Below are 23680 nucleotides of genomic sequence, written 5' to 3'. Positions count from 1 at the left end.
ACTAGTTTTTACTTCTCTTATGCTGCCTCCATAATGCCTTTTTTCTCTGTATCACATGCTTAATTTCTTCATTCATCCATTTCACACCTACCTTGTTTAACCTTCTGACCCTTGGAATACATTTAGACATTGCTTCTACTTGATAGTTCTTGAAAATCTCCCAAGCTGCATTGATCTCTTTTCCAGCTAACTCCTCATTCCATGCTATACCCACAAGCTGTCTCCTCAGCTCAGGAATACCTTCCTAAAAAAATGGTTACAGCCAAAATACTATCAAAAAAATTCTGTACAAGACCTCACTTAAAAACAAAAATAAGCAAGACTACAATAAAACTAACCATTCCACTTGAAAGGGATATCAGACAAAATACTACAAAAATACAACCTTAAAGCCACCTTTAAACCTCCTGCACAATTAAAGAACTTACTCAACTCATCCAAGGATCCACTCCGTCTGCTGGCCCACCCTGGAGTATACTGCATTCATTGCACCTGTAATTTGCTCTGTATAGAGGAAACTGGATGCACAATTCCTATCAGAAAAAGGCACATAAATGACACATTAAATATAATAACTAAAGTCAAGCTGGTCTTTCTGATCATGCCCTGAACATAAAATTGACTGGAAAAGCACCTGTTGTTTATATCACACCAAAACATGGTGTGAATGTAAATTTAAGGAGGCCTGTGAGATTCTTATCAATCACCCTAATAACAATAATGATGGCCTAAAAATCCCAAGAATGTGGAAGGCACATATTCTACCCACTTAATCTTTCTCTCTAAGAGTTAATTATAAATATGATCACAGGTAATCCAGGATCCTAAATCTAATATAACAATTGTCATGTTAAATTAGCACATCAATTTTACTGTAACAAAACTATCCATATGAAAGAGTGTTTCTCTGATGTTGTCTTAAATAGAATATAGCTTTGATGTAGTTAATTTATTTTATTTCATTTATTTATTGTAATTTTATTTTCACTAGAGGTCAGGCCAGTAGAATAACTGTTGATCAAATCATTGTCTCTTCAGCATACTGTGTGAAATGTAATTTAGCTTGTCTCTGTGTGTACTCCAGATGATGACCTTAATATGAAGGGCGAAACGTCGGGGAATTTAAAATAATTATTTATAACACGGTGTAGAGTCCATAATTTGCGTAAAATGAATGCTGATCACTGTGCAACACTAAAGGAAAGGAAACCACAAGTAATGATAAACTTAGAGGATAGCTTATACCACTTCTGAACATGGATATCCAGATGCTGCTCATTCCCCTCTTACACTAATATGAAAAGCATTGAGTTGGTCCACACTTTACTGCTAAAATAGCCTTCAGCCATCTGGGATAGAGCATTAGTGAGGTGGGTCACCAATGTCAGGTGATTTGACTGGCTCACAGTTGAAGTTGGAATTTGTCCCACAAATATTTGATAGGGTTGATGATGTTGCCATAAAGTTGTAAGAGTTATCTAGCATATCATTATAGGCCACAGATTCCTCATCTGGAACTAGGAGATCCAATTGCAACTGAAAAACATCCACAGACTATGATGTTTCCTCCACCAAACTTCACATTAGCAGAACACATTCAGACAGGTAGTGTACTTCTGCAAAAAAAAATATCCAGATGAATCATACACCTCACCATCTGTTGGACTGCTGGATGGTGAGGTGTGTGATTCATCACTATACAAAGGAAATCATGCCCTGAACTCTGGGGCCTAGACTCTGGAGACTCTAGACCTCTCTCCTTCCTGAAAATATAATACCCTCTCTTTTCTATCCCTATATGAGGAGAGGCCAAAACGTTCTGATAAACAGCTAGTCCAAAACTATATTAAAGCAACTGATATATAACTACAAGAAACAACATCTTAAAACCCTTTAACCCTCATGTTTCGTCAAATTATAGTAATTTATTTATTTTTTCTTTTAGCATATATATAAGAAGACATGTCAGAGGTTTTGAAGAAATTCGAAAACACAGAGATGTAGGCCGTCATCAAGTTTTTCGTGCTGCACGTAAAGTCCACAACTGAGATTCACCAAACTTTGTGTGAGACTTTAGCAGACTGTGTCCCAGCATATTCAACAGTTGCCAGATGGGTGGCCTAGTTTAAAACTGAGAATTCTGAGACAACAGATGCCCCCATTTTGTCAGGAAGACCTTCCACAGTGATTACACCTGAAAACATCAATTTAGTGCATGCCATGATCCTTGGTGATAGACAAATACCAGCCATAAAACATTGCAAAGACTCAGGGGATATCCAGGGAATGAGTTGGGGTCATTATCCACCAGCATCTTGACATGCAGATGCTCTCAGCAAAGTGGGTCCCTAAATGTTTGAATGCTGACCAAAAGAGAGAAATGTGCTGTCATCTCAAGAGATTTTTGGTCATTTTGAGAACTCAGGTACAATTTTTTTTGTCTCATCTTTTGACTGTTGATGAAACATAGCTTCATCACTGTGACCCAGAGACCAAACAACAGTCAGTGGAGTGGAGACACAAAGGTGCTCCATGACAAAAGAAGTTTCAACGACAAAAGTCAGCAGGGAAGGTTCTGGACAGTGGCTCTTGGGATGTGGATGGTGTAATATCCTTACCAAGTACCTCAAAAAAGGTGAAGCTGTTACAGCAGTAGTTTATTCAACAGTTCTAAAGGAATTGAAGGAGGTACTGAAAGAAAAATGCCATAGGAAACTGAGAAGAGGTGGATTGCTTTTGCAGGACAACACATTTGCTCACACTGCTCAACAGACAATACATAATTTGGGCTTTCAATATCTACCTCACCCACCCTATTTGCTAGACCTGGCCCCATCTGACTATATCCTGTTCCCAAATTTAAAATAACACTTGAAAGGAACAAAATTTACCACAGATGATGAAGTCATATCTGCAGCCAAGGACTGATTTGTTTAAGAAAGGAAAGACTTTTTTTCTCAGAAGAATGCAAATAAGGCAGCAGCAGCATTATAACATGTATAACACTTCATGAGGAATATGTAGAATAATATGTAAGTTACATGGTTCTACCTCAGTTCTTTCATGGTGATTGTCACAATTTTTCAGCACACCTTCATGACCAAATCATCTTCTATCAGCCAAGTCTCACTAATGTCAATCATTTTTTGGTCAAATTTCTTTACTGATCATTTCCTCCAAATCAAGGCAGGAAAAATATAGTTATTAATTTTGAAATATGGAAAAATGAGAGGAAAAAAAGCCTAGAAAACCCTGAAATCTTGAGATCATTAGTATATTTATAATAGCTCTTTCAAAAATAATGAAATATGGACCTGACTCAATAAAGATCTACACAGATGGTTCCAAAAATCCAAATGGCAATTCTGGGAGTGGCATACTCATCTATGGCTCAAAATATAGAACTAAAAACAACCAAGAGTATAGGATGCAACTCATACCATGCAAAATTAATAGCCATTAACACAGCACTGCAATATTTGGATAAACAAAGCCCAAAAGAATTTATATTTTTCACAGATTCCTTAGCAGTCCTTCAAGCTATTAAGAACTGCTGCACTAACCATGAAGAAATACTTAAAGACAGATCAAAAAACATAAACAAACTACATAAGGATTCTGAAATAATTTTCGAGTACATTCCATCCCATGTAGGATTAAAGGGAAATGAAACTGCAAATGAAGTAGCAAAAATAGCTGTTTATTTATTTATTCGTATGGCATGAATATCAAAACATGCAGTACAATACACTTTAATATCATATAAAATTAAAGGTCAAAAGTCATTTTAAAAACCAATAAAATTAAAAGGTTACATCCAAATTGGTCAGATAGTTCATAGCTTCGGGTGTAGCACTTAAAAAGTCCAATTTATCTCCTGAATATGCTCTGAGATAACACCGAGTCACAATATGGTTCACAGTTTGTCTCTGAGCTCCACAATCACAATGCGGGGATGGTCATTTACCCCATTTAAAAAGCATGTCCACACATACACCATGACCAGTTCGTATTATTCTATTAAGCTGAGTCCAGGATTTTCGTGGGAGGTGTGAGCAAGCATCAAAACTTTCTTGTAATTCATTGAGAGAAAATTTTGTGATGTCATCTGTATGGCTCTCCCACTGTTCTTGCCACTTTTGCTTCAAGTCAAAGTTAGAATGCAGTAGTAGTTGGGCTAATTGTAGTGGTGGATGTCTTGATCTCAATCGTTGTACACTTAAATCTGGCAGATCTAAATGTATTGGTAGGGCTGTGTTCTCCAAGATTTTCTTATACTCATGTAAGAGAGCCTTAGTCCTGCGCAGATTTGGTGGAACAATGTTACTAAGAGCTGGAAGCCAGTGTGTGGGCATTGATTTAATTGTGCCAGAAATCAGTCTCATTGTATTATTTAGTTGGCTATCAACAAGTTTAACATGTGTGCTATTTAGCCACACTGGTGAGCAATATTCGGCAACAGAGAAAACTAGACCAAGAGCAGTAATCCGCAGATTATCGGCGCTGTTGCTCCCCATGTCGTGCCTATTAGTTTTTGTATTATGTTGTTACGGGTTCTTAACTTAGCAGAAACGTTTGTTAGGTGTTGCTTGTAAGAGAGCGTGCGGTCCAGGGTAATGCCCAAGTACTTTGGAAACTTATTGTGTCGTAGTAAACATCCTTCAAAGAAGATATGTAAAGTGACATCTGCCATGTGATTATTAAGGTGAAAGCCTGATACTTCTGTTTTGTCTGGATTGAGCCGGAGCCTCCATTTTTTATAATATTCACCTATAGTTTCAGATCTTTTGTAAGTACATCTTCAGCCTGACTCATGTTTTTGTGTCGAATGGCAATTACAGTGTCATCAGCATAACAGAACTTGCGTGAGATGGTAGCAGGCAAGTCATATGTGTATAGGTTATAAAGTAAGGGTGCCAATATTGACCCTTGTGGAAGATCATTATTAAGTTTTTGTTGTGTGGACATTTTATTTCCTAATATAACTTGAAAGAAACGTTCAGTGAGCATGGAGAAAATTAAGTGTGCAGTCCGTTTACATGGGACAATGCTAAGAAATTTGTATATAAGACCTTCACGCCATACTGTATCATAGGCTGCTGTTAGGTCCAAGAAGACAGCTGATGTTTTTTCTTGCTTCTGAAATCCAGCTTCTATGTATGATGTTAAAGTGAGCATTTGATCACAGCAACCACGTTTTTCTCTAAAACCAGCTTGCTCAATCGGGACATGCTGCATAATTGGTGTGGACAATCTGTTGTACAGAAGGCGCTCTAACATTTTATAGGTGCAACTCAATAAAGCAATAGGGCTGTAACTTTTTGCCTCCTGGGGTAGTTTTCCAGGTTTAAGAATAGCAACTATTTTTGACTTCTTAAACTGGCTAGGTAGTCGGCCAGTCAATAATATATCAGAAAAGAATTCACAGAGCCATTTTATAGTATTTATAAATATAAATAAATATTTATTTATATTTATATTTTAAAAATAGCTGTAACATCAAGTGATATCACAGATTTTGATCTTTTTAAAACTACTCAAAAAGAAAACATAAAAAGAACGATTCTCTAGGACATGACTCACCACTGGTATTCAGCAGAAAAACTAGGAGCTACCATCAACTCCAAGTTTAATTGCTGTGCCACTACCATGATCTCGCACCTCAAGACCGGCTACATAAGACCAATCAAGTTTAGCAATGGCATAAGTCTTCTCCATCTGCAAAATCTGTAACACTGAGGAAGCATCACTACTGCATTTATTAACTTGTATGAATATTTCTAAATGTGAACTTTATAACAACCCAGAAAAGGTGCTTTATAAAACATGAATTTGATCCTCTAGTATCTGGTGTAATAATACCATGGGGAAAAAAATATCAAGGCAGACCAATGCCAAAAACTTCTCTCCTTTTCATTCATCTGGCATTATGTACATGAATTTTAATGTTTTTTTTTTCTTTCCTTTTTCTTTTCTTCATTTACTAAGATATTGAGCTGGAAGCTTTCAATGGTCACTTTATTCATCTTTTCAAAACTCTGAAAATCTGCATTAAGTTAGCTGACCCATTGTTTCCCAGAAGTTTTTTTTTCTTCTGCTATTTGAATAGCTTCTTATTTACAATCTTTCTTTTTTTCTCATTAATCTGATTTTTCTTTGCTTCTATTATGGTATATTTTGTTTCTTTACAACAGTTATTGTCTTCCTGTCTTATCCAGACTTTTTTCTTCTTCTTTCTAATTTGCTTTAAATGTTTAATTTACGTAATTTAAAGTTTACTTTATCTGTTTTTTCAGCAATCAGAAATTCATTTGTTTCACAGTTGGCAACAGATAGTGCTTTTCTCTGCCTTGTTTTGGCAACAGAAAGTGGAATTCGATTTTTGTATTCCTTGTTTGGTGAAGTTCATGAGTATAATCTGTTTTTCTGTTGTTAAAAGTGTGTGCAATATTTTACTTTTGAGGTTCTAATATAAGCACATAATGAACTGACTTATAAAAATACATTATCAGTGGTTATAACATGCCTTTAACCACCCAGAGCTTCCTTAGCATCCTTGAATTTTGTAAACATTATCCTTGTGCCTATAATAAAGAAAACCAGCAATTTTGTACCGATTTTCCTGATTGTAGAATGAAATATCTGAGATTCTGTCCTGATTGTGGATTTATTTTACATTGTTGTATTACACATTTGGCTGAAACGAATGATTTGAAAGGAGAAAAGTATGGCATGAAAGAGGACATGGAAGAATTACTGGAAGTAGCAAAAGAAAAGAGTGAAAGAGTTAAGATAGTAAGTCTGTCACCACAGTATGACAGAGTAGAACTTAGGAGGGCCACAACAGCAAATACTGGATGTGTAGGTTATGCAGGAGTGGTATGGATGTGTGGAATGAGTTTGACAGACAAAAGGACTTATACAAGAAGGATAGTTTGTATCTGAATGGATTTGATGTTCACAGTCTGGAAAAGTGTTGTTAAATAAATGTACAAAATCATGGAAACTAGAGCTTGGGGGAGGGGGAGAGTAGTTGAGTGGATATGCAAGCATCAATGAGGCAGTTGAGTGTAAGGATGTGTATAATATGCCTAAGTTAGTATCACTGGTAACAAACCAGATTGGAATAGTTAGTATAAAGCATCTGGATAGAGCTGGGCCTAACAGGCTTTTGTACTTTATGTACACTAAAGCCAAGAGCATTCAGAACAAGCAGGTGGAATTTTTGGCATTGGTTAGTTCATCCTGGCCAGAGTTTATTGGCATTAGTGAAACATCGGTGACAGAAGATGATATAGTTAGTGGGATAGAATGTGAAGAGTATAGTGTGTACAGGGAGAATAGAGAAAAAACAATGGGGAGAGGAGTGTTATTGATGATAGCCAATGAACTGTAACCAAGGAGAGTAGGTTCAACTGCAGGCCATTGAAAATATCACATTTGAGGCTATCTGGTTGAGATCGAGGTCAGCAGAACAAAATATACAGTTCGATGCTGCTATAGAGAAAGGGATGGAAAAGATTATGAAAATAGTATGCATCAGAAAAAACTCAGTGACTGGAGGGTGGGCAATTATTGTTGGCAATTTCAACTATGTGAACATAGATTAGGAGGAGGAGAGGATACATGGGAGGAAGGAATTGAAATTTAATGTAGTCCCTAAGGAATAATTACCTGAGACAGCATGCGATTGAATATACTAGGGGTTTGAGAGTGCTCAATGTAGTAATTGTATCTGAGAATTTTATAACTGCAAATTGGTGAGAGTGATCAATATGGTCTTGACCTTGGAAGTGACTAAATATATGGAATTTTCAGTTAAGATGGGAGTGTATGAGGAATTACAGGGCTGGTAATTATGACAAGCTTAGGAGATTGCTTGAATCCGTACCATTGCATGTAAAACTTCAAGGGATGGATGTTAATAGTGCATAGGAAGGGTAAAGGAGTGTTTTTGGAAGTAATGGGAGACTGCATACCTAGAGGCAGGAGAGTAAATCAAGTGGGAGTTAAATAGATGAATATCATAATTAAGGTGGAGTTGCAAAAAAAAGAAAAAAATTATGGAGAGAATTGAAGGAGAAAGGTGACCAGCAGGTACATGAACAATACAGAGCACAAGCCAGAAGGGTAACCAGTGTGGTAAGAAAGGCAAAAGCAGAGTATGAAAGGAAATTAGTAATGCAGGGTAAAGATAAGTAAAAGCAAGATTGTTTATGGCAGAATGATTTTAATGAATGCTGATGGTAGGGAGGTAACTGAATCAATCAAAATAGTAAAATTACTAAGTGAACACTTTGCAAGAGTTCACTTAGTAATTCACTTATGGAGATACTGCAGTAACAAAAAAGGCAAAGGTTTATATATGGGAACTGAGGTAAATGAAATGGAGGGGTACAGCATATTACAGAACCTTAATGTGAATGCAACTGTGGGATTGGATGGTATATCAGCTTGGGTTTTACATGAAGCTGCTAGGGAATTGTTGGTGCCCTTGACCACATTGTTTAATCAACTCTGGATTAGTCCCAAGGTGTTGGAAAGTTCCATTGTATAAAGGAGGCTCCAAGACTGATATAGCAAATTACCAACCGATCAGCTTATCAGGAGTTGTTGTCAGAGTATTGGAGAAGTTGGCCAAGAGCAAAATACAAGAATGGATAGATAGAAGTGGAATACTGTATGGGGCAACATAATTTTGTGAAGGGTATGTCATTCCTCAGTAACTTCCTCACATTTTATAATACAGTGACAGCTGAGGTGGATGACAGTAATGAGTTTACAGTGATACTGCTGGACTGTGCAAAAGATTTTTGCACAGTCCACATTGAATTCTAATCAGTAAACTGCAGCATATAGAGATGGATATAAGGTTGGTGAGATGGATAAGAGGATGGTTGATGGAGAGATATCAGAGAGTAATTTATTCAGGAGTAGAGTACAGAAGAAGGCCTGTGAGTAGTGCCGTGCTGCAGGGTTCTGTTCTTGCACTGCTACTGTTTAATTTGTACATGACAATATAGGAAAGGATCTGAGAGGAATTCAATGAACCAAAGTTGAGTAGAGAAATAGTTAATACAGATGATAACATTTTGCAGGATGATTTGGATAGACTGGCAGTTTGGGCAAAGGAGAATGGATGTCAGAGTAATGTAGCAAAGTGAAAGGTTATGCAATTTGGGGCAAAAAGATTACCAGCTGTGTACTACATTGATGAAATTGACAAGACCAGGGATTTGCAAGTGTTAGTGAATAGGGAGTTAAAAGTTAGAGAACATATTTGATTATTTCAGTACTGAAGGATACTGTAACAAACAGGTTATTATTTCTCTTTATCAAGCATTGGTAAGACCTCATCTTGACTGGTTCCTGGGTTTCTTGGCAATGAGGAGGTGGAGAGGATCATGAGGCAAGTGATCAAGATAGTAGCAGGTCTATAGAATGAACCTTATGATGATCAGTTGAAGATCTGTAAGAGTTACAGAAATTGTTTGACATGCAGAAAAGGAGGTGATATGATTGAGACCTACAAATTATTGAAGCATTTTTACAAGATTAATACAGAGGAAATTTTTCACAATAGGTCTGGTGGTGAGGGAAACTAGGGGCCATTCTTTGAAACAGAGCTTGGAAACATCCTTGTAGCTGAGAGGAACTGTTCAGTTGTTTGCCACCCATGCAAAATAGGGTGAGAGCAATAGTTAATACAGATGATGTTATTTGCAGGATGATTTGATAGACTGGCGATCTGGGCAAAGGTGAAGGGATGTCAGTTTAATGTGGCAAAGTGTAAGGTTATATATATATTTTGGGGTGAAAAGATTACTAGCTGTATACCACGAAAAAGGCAAAGGTTTATATGGGAACATATATGGGGGAACTGTACTCCAGGAAATTGACAAAGCCAGAGATCTGGGAGTGTTAATGGATAGGTTGTTAAAATTTAGTGGATACATAGCAAAAGTGGCTAAAGCAGCTCATCATATTACTTGGTAAGTGAAGAATACCTTGATGAGCAGAGACAAGGAAAGGAAATTATTGATTGATTGAGCCTTGATAAGACCCCATTTTGACTACTGTACTCAGATCTGGGCATCAGGTTTTCTTGGCAATAAGGAACAGTTGGAGAGGATCCAAGATGGCAGCAGGTGTATGAAATGAACCTTATGAGAACAGGTTGAAGATTTGTGGGTTGCAGAAAAGGGGGTGATATGATTGAAGCATACAAAAAAAAAAAAAAAAAAAAAAAAAAAAAAAAAAAAGCAGCTCAGTAATTTTACAATTAACCTCCTGCTTAATTTTTCACCCTTGTGAGAAAATTTGAAGAAATAAATTCAATTTTTGAAAAAAATTTCAAAAGAAACGAAATATATGCTTTTAATAAAGAGGACTGCCCATAGATGGAAATGTCATATACTTGGGCTAGTGAGTTAATTAATGAAGAAACTGGTATGAAATTAGTGTTTTAGCTTGGGTTTTGTTAGAATTCTTGTGAACAAAATTAAGATTAATATTCATGTTTGTTTTGTTTTTTAAATGATTGTGTATAAACAAGGACCACTTCCTTGAGATACAGAGATAAAATTATTTTGTGTATGAGGTGTTATCAAAAATGTGGTTTACAGTGAATGACATCTGCCTCATAGGTCGAAAGGTCCAAAATTTGATCCTGGGCAGACACGTTTAACATTCTAGTTCTATCGATAGCTTAGTTGACTGAGCAGTGGTCTGCATATGAAAGTATGGATATCCATAGGTCATTGGTTCAAACCCACCTCTGGAGAAATGGGGAGAACAAGAGGCTATCTCTGGAAACTGTATGAGGGATCAGGTTGCATAGAGTGATGGGTGATTAGAATGCATTACCTGAGAGCACTGTAAGCACTGAGATTGTGAGTGAGTTTAAGGAGCATTTTGGTGAGTTTTGTGTGTGAGAATGAGACCACCTGCAATGTTCTGAATCCAGAGTCAGATGATGCTAATAATAATACAAATAACAAAAATGTATTATGTTCAGCATATTATAGATGTTTGTAACTGAAATTCTTTGTTTTTATTAGGATTGATGGTGAATGAAAGAAGGAAATCTATTCCTCATCATGAACTGCAAGTCATTAATGATGCTCTTAGCTTAAGGAGTAAATTAGCCTTTTCTGACACTAAATGAAACAAACCTTTATGTACATTATTTTTACTATTATTTTTACATCAAGCAGTAGATGAACATGTTTTTATTCACTACAACTTAACTCCATTCATGTTTTGTGATTCCTACTACATGGCTTCTGTGGACTAGGAGATCTGAAAGAGACAAGACAATAAATAGATTCAATAAAGATAAGACAATTTAATGAATAAATAAATATATGCTTGAAAATTGTGAAGATTTGTTCTGTTTTCATTTTCTTCACACATCAATGCATTTACACATTAAAATCTACTTATCTTTCATATTTTTATCAGAAGTATAATTTCAGGATATATGGCCAGAATATAACCTTTGGCATATTAAAAGGTATTGGAGTTGCCTTTGGCAACAATCATATAAAATGAAACTTTCTGAGTTTAATTTTATTTGGCTATAAAAACATATAGATCTTTAATATCCTCATTATGTGTTCAGAAGTGTAATTTAGTTAAGAATCTAGATCTTGCCATGATAGCTAACTTTATATGATGCAACTTAATAATTCAGCCAAGTTAATGAAATTTAGCGATGTGAAAACTACTGTTGATAGGCATCACTTTAATTGTATAGAAGTTTCCTTAGTATAGTACTACTTGAAATAATTACTTTACAGTTTATTCTTGCAAACTCCACTGACAAGTTCACTCACATTACGGAAAAGTCCCAACCATTGTCTCATAGCTACGGTGCTCTGCCAAAATAATTTTGCTGTAATGAGAGTTAACTGTATTAGAGATATGATTCTACTTACCATTATAGTGATTTAAAAATGTTCTTAGTCTGATCAACAAAACCATACTTTTACAACAGAGCAAAATACTCATTCCAACAGAATATGAGTTGCATATTAACTAACACTGTAACAAGACATGAAAAGGTAGCAAATAGCCAAGCACTGGGCTATAAAATGTCATTATTTGGAAGAAAAGTTTTTTTTTTTTTGCTTTTCTACATGATCAAGTTCCATTCATCCATTTCATATCACTGCCATCTCACTGGAGTGAAGAGAAACAATAGTTACAATAAATACAAACTGATCACTATTGAGTTCACACCAGAAATATGGAACTGTCAGTAAGTATCAAAATGCAAGATAGTTTTGATCTCCATGGAGTTAAAGACTTATTGGGGAAGACCAGCACTAACCTATTGTGTGAATAGATATTATTCACACAATATCTATCATGCCTTGAACTCATTCTCTAATGAAGCATTTTCTACCCTCCATCCAAACAAAAAATATAGTGTGATTAGCAAGGATGTTGCCTTTGCTAACCACATTTTTACCCAATTTCTGGGGTGACCACTTGTTCTCTCTCTTTATGCCATGTACTGAAATAAAAGTCCTCAATGTCAATCGTATGAAACTCATTTAAAGCCTAGAGACCTTCAATCTATTCTTATACTAAGCTTAGATCCAGTGCCATCCTTAGAGAGCCTGCATATCACAAACACAAAAAATAAATTATTACATAAGAGGTAAAAAATGAATTTCAGAATCAATCTTATGGAAAAATACATTTTATAGAAAAAATATAATTTATGAATTATGTGCTTTTATTTTATTACTCATTCAGACATGGCCTACCCATCAACAGAACATCCATACATTTTTTTTATATTTATCAAGATACTTATTTTCTTTAACAGTTGGGTAGCTTGATTTATAACTTAATTATTTAGACATATTTTATGTGGACCTACAAATGTTAGGAGAGGACCTGCCATAATCTTGTTCAAACCTCTGGATCCTCTCCACCACTTTCTCATCTCCATGGAATCCAGACCTGATTTACTTGCAGTCATCCAAATATGGACTCATAAAGCACAACTGCCTTCCTATTCTTGCTTGAAGTATGGCAAGCAGGAACAGGAAAGCTGTCATTCCCTTGTGATGGAACTGAACTACAGGAAATTAATGCATCCATGGATTTGGAATAAATGTAATCCTATGTGCTGTTTTGGCCACCTTTGCAAGATGCCCTCTAATCAAATTGTTGGCCTCATTAATTTCCTGTAGTTCAATTCCATCAGTGTAGTATGCAGTTTTGGATCAAACAGATAATTTCCTATATCACTGATGTATAAATGAAACAGCAGACCAATACTGAGCCCTGTAGTACACTAGCCTTCTCCTGGATTCAATTCACCATATACTGTTCTTGGATATCTGTCCATCAGCCATCCTCATATCCAAATCACTAATTACAACCTACAGATTTAATTTAATGAAGAGAAGAGCCATAAAAAATCTTTTGGACAATAGCATACCCATTATAGTGAATAATTAGATACCTGCATCTAATTATTCTATAATTAATAAAAGATTTACAGGTTCCCTTATAAACCTGTTATACCATGTCAATAAAATGTATAATCATTAAAATATGATTATTTTTATTTTATATCAGATTCACACAGGAAAATGTTTTTACAACATTTCGTGGGCAGCAGTGTAAGGAGAAAGAAGGAAATTGTTGACATGTTTCTTGAACAGCTGAAAGCTGTATTTCTTGGAGAAGACAGTGAGAGACTGTTCCAAAAGTACAGAGGTAGATTTAATGAAAGAGGAAGAGAAGTTGGTTCAGTAAGTTTGAACTTGGATAGTAAATGGATATTGACCAGCAGCTGCACATATTCTTATAGTGTGTGTATGTGTGTGTGCACACAAACACATACACACAAAATCAATAAAAATAGGGAATAAAATCCTTAGCCTGCCCACACTATGAATGTACTATAGTGTTTATAAGAAACCTTTCATGGTTGAGAGCCACATTAAAAAAAAAAAAATCCATGAAAATATCTATAGAAGCAAATAAAGAAGAAACAAAACATCTATGAGAGATTTTAAATATTGGAGTGATCTGCCTCTGTGTGTGTGAGAGAGAGAGAGAGAGATGGGTTAATCAATTATTCAGACTGCCCTCTTCTGGATAACACTTCTCACATCACACCAAATATGTGAGAAGTGTAGGGTCTTGATTTGAAAAGCACGTGGTGTTTTGTAAACTGAAGTACTTATGGCATAGATTAAGGCCAGTGATGCAAGTCAGCCCAAGAATAGATATTTGATCATGTATGGAAATATGGATATCATTAAGAGTAACAGAAGGGATATGAAGTGAGATATTTTTGAAGATACAGGAGAATGTAATGTCATACCAAATCATATCAACATTGCATATTTGTATGCAAAATTTACCACAAAAACAGGGTATATCAAAACTAAAATAATGACATCTCGTTGCATAGGCTTCTATGGAGACAGGGAGGTCAGGAGAGGTACACCAATCAGAACACTTAAATCATGTTGAGAATGAAAAAGTACAAATGAATACTGGCTCCGCATACAACTGAAACAAAACATCAAGTACCATGACAACAAACAAAAAAAATGCTCCATAGATTACAGATTTTTATGATCAATATTCAAAGAACCAGCTGAAATAATGGAACGTGCTCTACATTGCAACAAAAAATAAGAGAGATTTTTACATCAAGTTTGGTCTTCACTAATTCATCACAACACACATAATTATCAGTTATATACAACAGTCCATGAACCATCAAGCAATGTCGTAGCAGATGTGTGCTTTCCATTGTTATGTTTTAATATTTTCATTATGTAGGTTAACTGTTATTACCTGATTTTTAGTTTATTCACATAAGGTTCCTGATAAAAGATTTTCACAAAAGTAATCAAGAAATAAATAAAAATATTTCTTATAACATCTGATTCTTCAGTTGTGGTGAATAATAATAAAATAATGACATAATTTTAATATTTTGAAGATAAATATAGTTAATACTTACATTGCTGCTTTCCTAAGAATACCAACATTTGGAGGTTCATAATGTAGCTAACAATAAACAAAATGAAAATTTTGTAATCAACTGGGTATTTTTTTTTTGTGACACTCCCACCCAAGAAAGGTTGTAAACTTATCATACAGTAGCACTGTAAAGATTAAATAATCTAGAAACCATGCTCTAGAACCTATACATGAAACTTTTCCAAGCTACTTTCAGGATTCAAATTAAAAAAAAAAAAAAAAAATTTCACATATGTCACAAGTTCACTTGTGAAATATATGACTAAATTATAACAGCTGAAGAAAGAGCTTAGAAAGCTTCAAGTGGCATCAAATTGCCAATGTGCCTCTTTTCAAAGAAGCTACTTTGTGTGTAAAATCATGCTACACTTAAAAAAAAATGAGTGATGTGGTGACATATCCCCTGGAAATGTGTTTCTTTTCATGATAATAAAGAGTTTATTAAATTTTTCATAATAAATATAAAGAGTTATTAAAAATAAACAATTAAAAGACCCGACAAGTTTCATGCCTCGTAAGACTTGCATCTTTAGGGGTAATGGTACATAAACTTGTCGGGCCTTTTAATTGTTTTTTTAATAAACTCTTTATATTAATATGTGGTCTCAATACTGAAAACTACCTACAGAACTGCTTAACCACAGAAACCTACGTTTAGACAACGTGTTTATTCAGAGTGCTGAAAAATAAGTTTCACTCATCTGCTGTTTTGGTTACCTTCGCAATATGCCCTATAAACTTCAACTCCCTGTCTGGCCATCCATACTTCCATAAATTAATGACAAAGGTAAGTCCTGAACATCGCAGAAATCGAACAAGCCTACAAAGCCACCACAATAGGAAATTTTCTATAGTGGAACTGTCATAGGTTTCACCATAACATTGATCAAGGTCCTCAGCAGAAACACCAACCTTAAGGCATTTTACTGTTGTCTGTAAGAACAACTAGAGATCATCTGGCTCATGGTGGAGTAGTTATCGTTGTGGACAATGATACTCCTTTCCAACAAAACCAGCTTAATACTGCTCTGGAAGCAGTAATAATTTGCATATCTGTGGTATATCTTATTACCAGGTTGTGAATACTGCAACTTCATCATTTACTTCTCAAGGTTGACTTTAATGAGCACAGCACTCTTTGGAGTAGTGCCAACAAGAATGGACAAGGTTGTATCATTGATCGAATGCTCGACAATCATGACCTCTCCCTGGTTAATGATAGAGAGACAATACCTTTTTCCATATACCAACTGGCTAGTATTCTGCAAGCGATCTTACAATCTGTGCCTCTGCCATCTTTCTTTCTGCTCATTTGGGAGGTTGAAGAGAACATCCATGGAAGCTATCATTTTCCTGTTTTTTGTACTAAGTCTTCACAAGAATGATATTCTACACAGATGTCCATATGGAAAATGGATCAGGCTGACAGGAATACTTTTCCTGTTCAGTTTTTTTCCCATCTTCCAAAATTTAATGGTGAAGCAGTGAAATATATCACATGGTATTGTATAGGCAGCAACAGTTGCAGTTGCAAAAACATCGTCTCGATTTCCACCCTATCCCAAACCCTGGTAGAATACAGAAAGGAAATGTTAGAATACAGAGTGTCAAGCAGCCCAAAAAAGATCTAGACAGAGCATGGGGTATATTTTGTGGATATCCCACTACATCAAATATAATAGTTTTTAAACATGCTTGGGACAAAGTAGAATCACGAAGTCTTGGAACCAGTTTACACCATCAATTAATCAAACAACCAGTGCGAAAGTTGTACGGAATGAAATCCAGAAAATAAAAGTTGGATATAAAATGCACTGTTTTTCTACCTCGGAAATAGTACATAATGGATGTGCTGTTGATCCTAAAAGTATTAGATACTTTTCAGCAACAACAATTTCTAAATTTTTCATATTGAATGAGAAATATCAGCTAAACTTTTCTACTGCTGCCAGAGCAATACAATCAGCCTTTGGTTAAGGAGGAACCGAAAAGACTCCTACTCTGCCATGCCAGTACAGTAAGTCCTGATGACATCCATTATGAGACAAAAAATATCTTCCATTGATCTCCTCTTACTATACAACAATTATTAACCTATAGCTCCGATCAACTGTTTTTGTAAGCTGTTGGAAAAAATGATAAATGCAAGGCTTCTTTGGTATTTAGAAAGTAACAAACTTCTTTCCAACACAGAACATGGCTTTCATAGACACCTATTGGCTGTTTTAGGAACATGTATAAGAGACACTTTCCTGAAACGAGAACATCTGGCTTTTTCAGTCTTCTTCAACAGGAAAAAAGCTTATGGAGATATGTCATATTAAAAGACCTGTTTAATATTGGTTTGAGGGGACACTTTCCTGTTTCTATTAAAAACTTTCTATCCAGCCAAGACTGAGTGGGGAGGCATGTATCTTGGCTATATCATCAAGAAGAGGGTGTTCCTCAAGGCTTTGTCTTAAGTGTGACACTCTTTGCTATCAGAGTTAATTCAATCATGGAACAGCTTCCTTCCAGTAAGCAGTGCTTCTCTCATATCACACATGTCCCTTTGTTATGCATGTTAAAGAGATTATGGAAGCTGTTGGCGTGAATGTTGACATTTCCTATACCAAACATAACAGCATTCCTCCGTGGCAGGTTTGCACTCTGTCCTGTAACCTTTCATGTTGTCAACTACAGAAGTATCATATTCCATTGTCTGTCTACACTAACTGCAAATTTTTTAATGCACACAGAGCAATCTGCTCTGATTTCTTGCCTATCTATTCTGATGGTTTATTTTTTTATTTTATTTTTGTGTAGATCCTGAACTGCTTAATTTCTAATTTTTTTAATTTGCTTTTTTGTACAATACATACTGATGTTTCAAGATCTGTTGCCTCTGTAGGCTGTGTTTCCTAATATTACTATTTCCCAAAAGATCCCACTTAATTATAGAGCAGAACTGCATGCCATTCAGAATGTGCACATAATAGAAAAAAAAAACGCTACCAAAGGTGTAATATATACAGACTCACTGAGCTCTTTACAGGCCATCTCGTTTCCTGTATATAATCCACCTGTGCTTTGTGAGGTTTTTCAACTGTTGTACAAAATGAAGACCATTAATTTAGATTTTCAGTTGTGCTGGATTCCAAGCCACATTGGAATTAAACGAAATAAGATTACAGATCAATTGCTGGATCAATAAACCCAAGAATCAGATTTAACTTGGAAATAGAAAATAACAATTGTCTTCCTTTTCTGGATGTTCTCATTATATAGAAAACCAACTCATACCGGTAAATACATTAATTCTAACTCACATCACCCTTGTCAAAAATGTGGTATAATCAGGTCTTTACTCGACAGAACTCATAAAATACGTTCTACTGATTCTCTTCTAAACAAAGAACTGTTCATTATCAGAACTACCTTTATCTCTAATAAATATCATACAAACACTATCAATAAAATAATTATGGCTGTCATCTTAACCTGCCTCAAGAAGAAATTACCAGAATTTGTATCCCATATGATAAAGGACTTTCAGAAAAAATAGCAAGACTACTTCAACAGATTGACTTACAAGTCTTTTCTGTTCAGTTCACAACTTAATACCTTCCTTATCTCTCCTAAAGATAAACATCCTCTCTTTCTTATTCTGGAGTTTACAGAATTCCTTGCTCTTGTGGCTTATGTTATTATTGACAGACTGGGTGTTTGTACAAATTTGTCTTGAAGAACATCAGGAATACATTTCACTTAAAGAACCCAACAAATCCAGTTTAGCAAGCTACGCATTATCTACAAAACACAGGATTCAGTGGAACAAAACCAAAGTGTTACACACTTTGGTTTTGTTCCACTGAGAGTTATTTTCTTCTGGAAAGACAAGAAAGCTGTGTAGCACATATTCACAATCCAAACCTGAACAAAAACAACTGTCTGAAACTTTTGGGAAGTTATACTCACCATTCATATGTTCCATAATTTTTAATTAATTGTTTATATCTAAAATAAATTACAATAAAATAATTTAGTTATAAAATTATTTTATTGTAATTTAGTTTGTATATCTATTAATGTAGATGGAGCTATTCTCCTGCATCCAATAGTGCACATAATATTATGCACTTTCAATTGAATTGTTCTCTTTTTTGTTTTCTTATAATTGTATTGACAATGGCTATAAAACAGCTGAAAATTTTATAAATAAAGACATTTAAATTAATTCAAGTGATTCCATTATTAATATGTTATGATGAAGCTCATTTATTAAGGGTGGATGACCCACCTATGTGTGAAAAATGCAAGGCACATCTCACCATCACTTCACACGAGAAAAGAATGCAATTTTTACTAATCTAGCTGAACCATATACACTCAAGCAGATGTTATCAGACTCAGACAATTGATGTGTTTAACTTTTTACAAATTAATTTATTTAAGCACAGATTATGAATTCTATTTATTGTGTAGAAATAGGCCTCTTTAGCTCAGTGGAAGTTGCATTTGCTTCCACAGAGCTAATTTGCCTGAAGAAAGACCCAAGTTCAATTCTAGTCGCCCAACGGAGAAACCTTTATTAAGCCTTTCTTTGACCAGTTACCGAGTTAGTCGATCTCTGGCAAGGCAAGCGGGTTTTTCATCCTGTAAACTTAAAAAAAAAAAAAAGCGACCCTAGAAAACTACACTGTTTTACACAATTAGCATATTGTGTTGCAGATCATGAGATGGTGGACTTGTTTGCCATCTCTTCACTGGATGTGGTTTACAATTACTGATTGTCATGGGCCAGTTATCTCGGACTGGCCACCAGTGTAGACTGAACTGCCCATTCAGCCTCAAAAAAAAAAAAGTAAAATAGGGTTAAAATGGCCTTACCTACTCTCTATGGAGAAATAAAAGCCATTAGCAGATGTATTTATTTTAATTTTGTGTAGATACTGAACTGCTTAATTTATAATTTTTTTTTTAATTTCCTTTTTTTGTACAGTACATATTATTTGGTAACATTCATGGAGTCAACAGACCACTTAACCAGCAACATGACTATCATAAAGAGCTTTGAAGTTATTTATACTACCTGCGCTTACCACACACACGTAATGCCTTCCACTCACTAACAACTCTTCACGTAAATAATCCACTCCTTAGAATCTTCTTCACCACATCTTTATACAACAGATGAGGGTAATGTTGTCTGTGAGAGTCAACATGAATTTGTTAAGGGGTGCTCTTCTTTAGTAACATGATTGCCTTTCATAATAAAGTGACAGGAGCAGTTGATGAGGAAAAGGCATATACTGCCATATTTTTATTTTACAAAGGCATTTGACAGGGTGCCACGTGATAAGCTGATATTTAAGTTAAGCACTGGAGTTTAGATGTTGGGGTTAGTCAACTGGATTCAGGATTGGCTGTCTGATAGGTATCAGAGAGTTGTCCATGGTGAGACAATATCAAGGAGGCAGAAGGTTATTAGTGGGGTCCCACAGGGCTCAGTACTGGGACCTGTGTTGTTTAACCTTTATATCAATGACATTGTCAATGGATTGCAGAGGAAATTCAGTTGTTTGCAGATGATGTGAAACTGGGAAGGATTATTAGTAATAGTGCAGATGTGGCAGCCCTGCAACGGGATTTGAATAAACTAGATAGATGGGCAAATGAATGGGGATATCAGTTTAAAGCTGCAAAATGTAGTCTTGAAGTTTGAGATACATCAACGAGGTGCTGCATACTTGATTGGAGGAGCTGTACTGGAGGAAGTAGGGGAGACGAGATCTGGGGTGATGATTGATAGAAAACTGAAATTCAAGGAAATTCAGCAAAGGTGGTAACCCAGAGGATTGCTGCAATGCTGAGAAGGATGCTGACCTGCAGAGATAAAAGAGTTATCATTCCATCCTGATCAAACCACACTTAGAATACTGTTCTCAAAATTAACTGTGGAAAGTGACAGAGGCGGATAACAAAGATGGTTTCAGGACTGTACAATGTTAGTTATGAGGATCGGCTGAGGGAATGTTGACTGCAGAGTTTGGTGGTTAGAAGAAGGAGAGGTGATATGATTGAGACTTTTAAATTTTTGAGAGGGAGTTACTTCGCTTGGTGGAACAGCAGGAAGGAGCGATGACAAGGTCATGACATCCTTTCGTAACTTCCATCCCTGGAAGTTACCAAAGGAAGCTATGAGCAAGACGGTGAGGAGTGGTTTCTTTGCATAGAGGGTGGTTGAACCGTGAAATGCATTGCCTGATAGAGTGGTAAGAGCAAGAACGGTCAATGAGTTCAAGGAGTGGTATGATAAACTTTGTGTTTCCTAGGAAGGACCTTCCACGATGAGTCTTTTGACTCCATGGATGTCTGAATAATAATAACTTCCAGGGATGATCTCTCGTTCTTCCCATCTTAACATCCAATCTTTGTATAATTTCTTCAGTATGAATTTGATAGAATCCCATAACTAACTTCAAAGGTCTCTGCCTTATCTCCACTTTTCCTCCTATTCACTGACTTCTGTAATCCACATTCTCTCAAATTTTCTTCATAACCAACTATCCAGAGTTTCTGATATCACTTTGGTTATTCGTCTTTGGACCCTCTCTAGTGTTTCCACATCACAATGAAAACTAGGTAATCAAATCTGAGCACAAAAGTCCATATGTGCGCTGACAAATGCCTTATATAGAGGCACCACTTTCTTATCCCTACATGTCAACATAATTTTTATCATAACAGTAATATAATGTGCAGTGTTTGCAACACGTGCGATATGCCCGCAGTAGTACTTCAGCCCACTGTCTACCATTAAGATCTCAAATCTCATCGCCTTCCTGAAGTACACCTTCACCAATACAGTATGTAGCCTTATATCTCTGCATCCTAAAGTATAGCAACCAAACAAATTATTTTTATTTTTCAACATAATCTCCCTTAAGACTAATACATTTATTCCAGTGCCATTATCCCATCCCTGTAGTGGTTCTCAGTAAGATCTGCAAAATATCTCTCTACAGCTGCAATCACCTCTTGATTCGAAGAAAAATGCTGAGGAAGCATTTTTAAAACTTCCAGTGAGGAAGTTTTAGTTTTGGGAAGAGATAGAAGTCAGAGCGAGCCAAATCGAGGGAATGTGGTGGATGTTCCAACAATTTGTAGTGCAGATCTCTTAGTTTTCCCATTGCCAAAACACTTTTGTGGGCAGGTGCATTGTCCTGATGAAAGATGATTTTTTTCTTCTGCAAATTGGGTCTTTTCTCACGAATTTTTTTGTCTAGTCTGGTTAAAAGATCAGAATAATATTCCCCGGTTATTATTTTATCTTTCTCAAGATAATTAATAAACAAAATGCCTTTAGCATCCCAAAACACTGATGACTTTGACCTTTCCTACTGATAGAACCAACTTTGTCTTCTTTGGGCACTGAATAACCGGCTTTTGACTGCTGTTTGGATTCTGGTGTAACGGTGAATCCAAGTCTCATCCACATTAATAATTAAAAGAAACACACGTATTAACCACAGTGAAAATTATTTACTTGTAAATATTTCATCCTAAGTATCTTAGCATATCATCAGTACAGTAGTTTAAACAATAATAGGAATAACATACAGTTAGGGTGCATTATTACAATAGAATCTCATTAAACATGCGTAACATGTTACAGAAGTAAAAAAAAAAAAAACTAATAATAATTATTTAAACAATTTTCTATGACAATTTCCCATACTTTAGAAATAGTAAGAACGTTGTTGTGGTTTAAATTTGGTCTGTGTAGTAGGGCTTCAGAACTTTCTTTATATAAACGTTCATGTTTATATAAAGATCTATGTAAAAGTTTAGACTTTTCCCAATGGATCCTATGGTTTGGATTTTCAATTCCGTGTTGAGAGAGGCCAAATTTCTGCCGTTTAAAAAGAAGAATGTGGTCTTGATGATCCGAGATGCGTTTCTGAACAGACCTACCTGTCTGTCCAAAGTAAGACAATTTGCATGAGCATGGAATCTCATAAATGCCAAGCAACATCAAAGGTGAGAGTTTGTCCTTAGAAGGTAACAAGTTGTAAATTTAGTTGATAGGTTTGTAAGTAGTGGCAAAATTGTATTTTTCATAATTTTAGAAAGATGTTCGGAGATGCCTTTGAAGTAAGGTATGGGAATCCTATGGACTTCTTGTCTGGTTTGATGTGTGGAAATGACAATGATGATTTTTTAGTTGTTTTAGGATTATATCCATTTAGGATGGCTGTATTTTTGATTATTTCTAATTCTTGGTTTAGAGATTCTTCAGAGGATCAGAATTTGTGTGATCTGAAAACTAGTGATTTAATAATGCCAGATTTCTGAGATGGATGATGAGCGCAAGAATTATGAATGTAGCGACATGAGAATGTAGGCTTGCAAAAGACAGATGTAGCAATGGAACCGTCTTCTTTTCTTTTAATGTGTAAATCCGAAAAGGAGATACCCTGTGGAGATTCTTTTTCTAACGTAAAGTTGATGGGATGATGAAGAAGGATAATTTTATATAGAAAGAGTTGTAATTCATGTTCGGGATGATCCCAGACTGCAAATATGTTGTCGACATATCTTAACCAAATTTTTGGTTTGGGTTCAAAAGTGAATATTTTTTCCTCAAGGTGTTCTAGAAACAAGTTTGCTAGGT

The 23680-nt window shown here is 35.6% G+C and overlaps 2 protein-coding genes across 5 annotated transcripts in view; one reads left to right on the top strand and one right to left on the bottom strand.

Moving 5' to 3' along the window:
• LOC150103503 (TBC1 domain family member 31) overlaps positions 1 to 11384 on the top strand; it is a 449146-nt gene extending 437762 nt beyond the window's left edge. For all 4 annotated transcript variants that reach the window (XM_090398075.1, XM_090398077.1, XM_090398074.1 and 1 more), the window contains one exon: positions 11061 to 11384. In XM_090398075.1, coding sequence (XP_090254201.1) covers positions 11061 to 11167 — 107 coding nt within the window. In that variant the 3' untranslated portion in view covers positions 11168 to 11384. The remainder of the gene's footprint in view (positions 1 to 11060) is intronic.
• A 3616-nt stretch (positions 11385 to 15000) lies between these two features.
• The window catches only part of LOC150103501 (uncharacterized), a 335762-nt gene continuing 327082 nt past the window's right edge, over positions 15001 to 23680 (bottom strand). The window contains exon 14 of the mRNA XM_090398489.1: positions 15001 to 15051. Within this exon, the coding sequence (XP_090254615.1) occupies positions 15001 to 15051 (51 nt within the window). The remainder of the gene's footprint in view (positions 15052 to 23680) is intronic.

The sequence above is a fragment of the Typopeltis vanoorti genome, chromosome 9 (assembly GCF_054136105.1).
Source record: "Typopeltis vanoorti isolate ZY-2024b chromosome 9, IOZ_Tvanoo_1.0, whole genome shotgun sequence".
NCBI lineage: Eukaryota > Metazoa > Arthropoda > Arachnida > Uropygi > Thelyphonidae > Typopeltis > Typopeltis vanoorti.
This window is presented reverse-complemented; position numbering and strand designations above follow the sequence as displayed.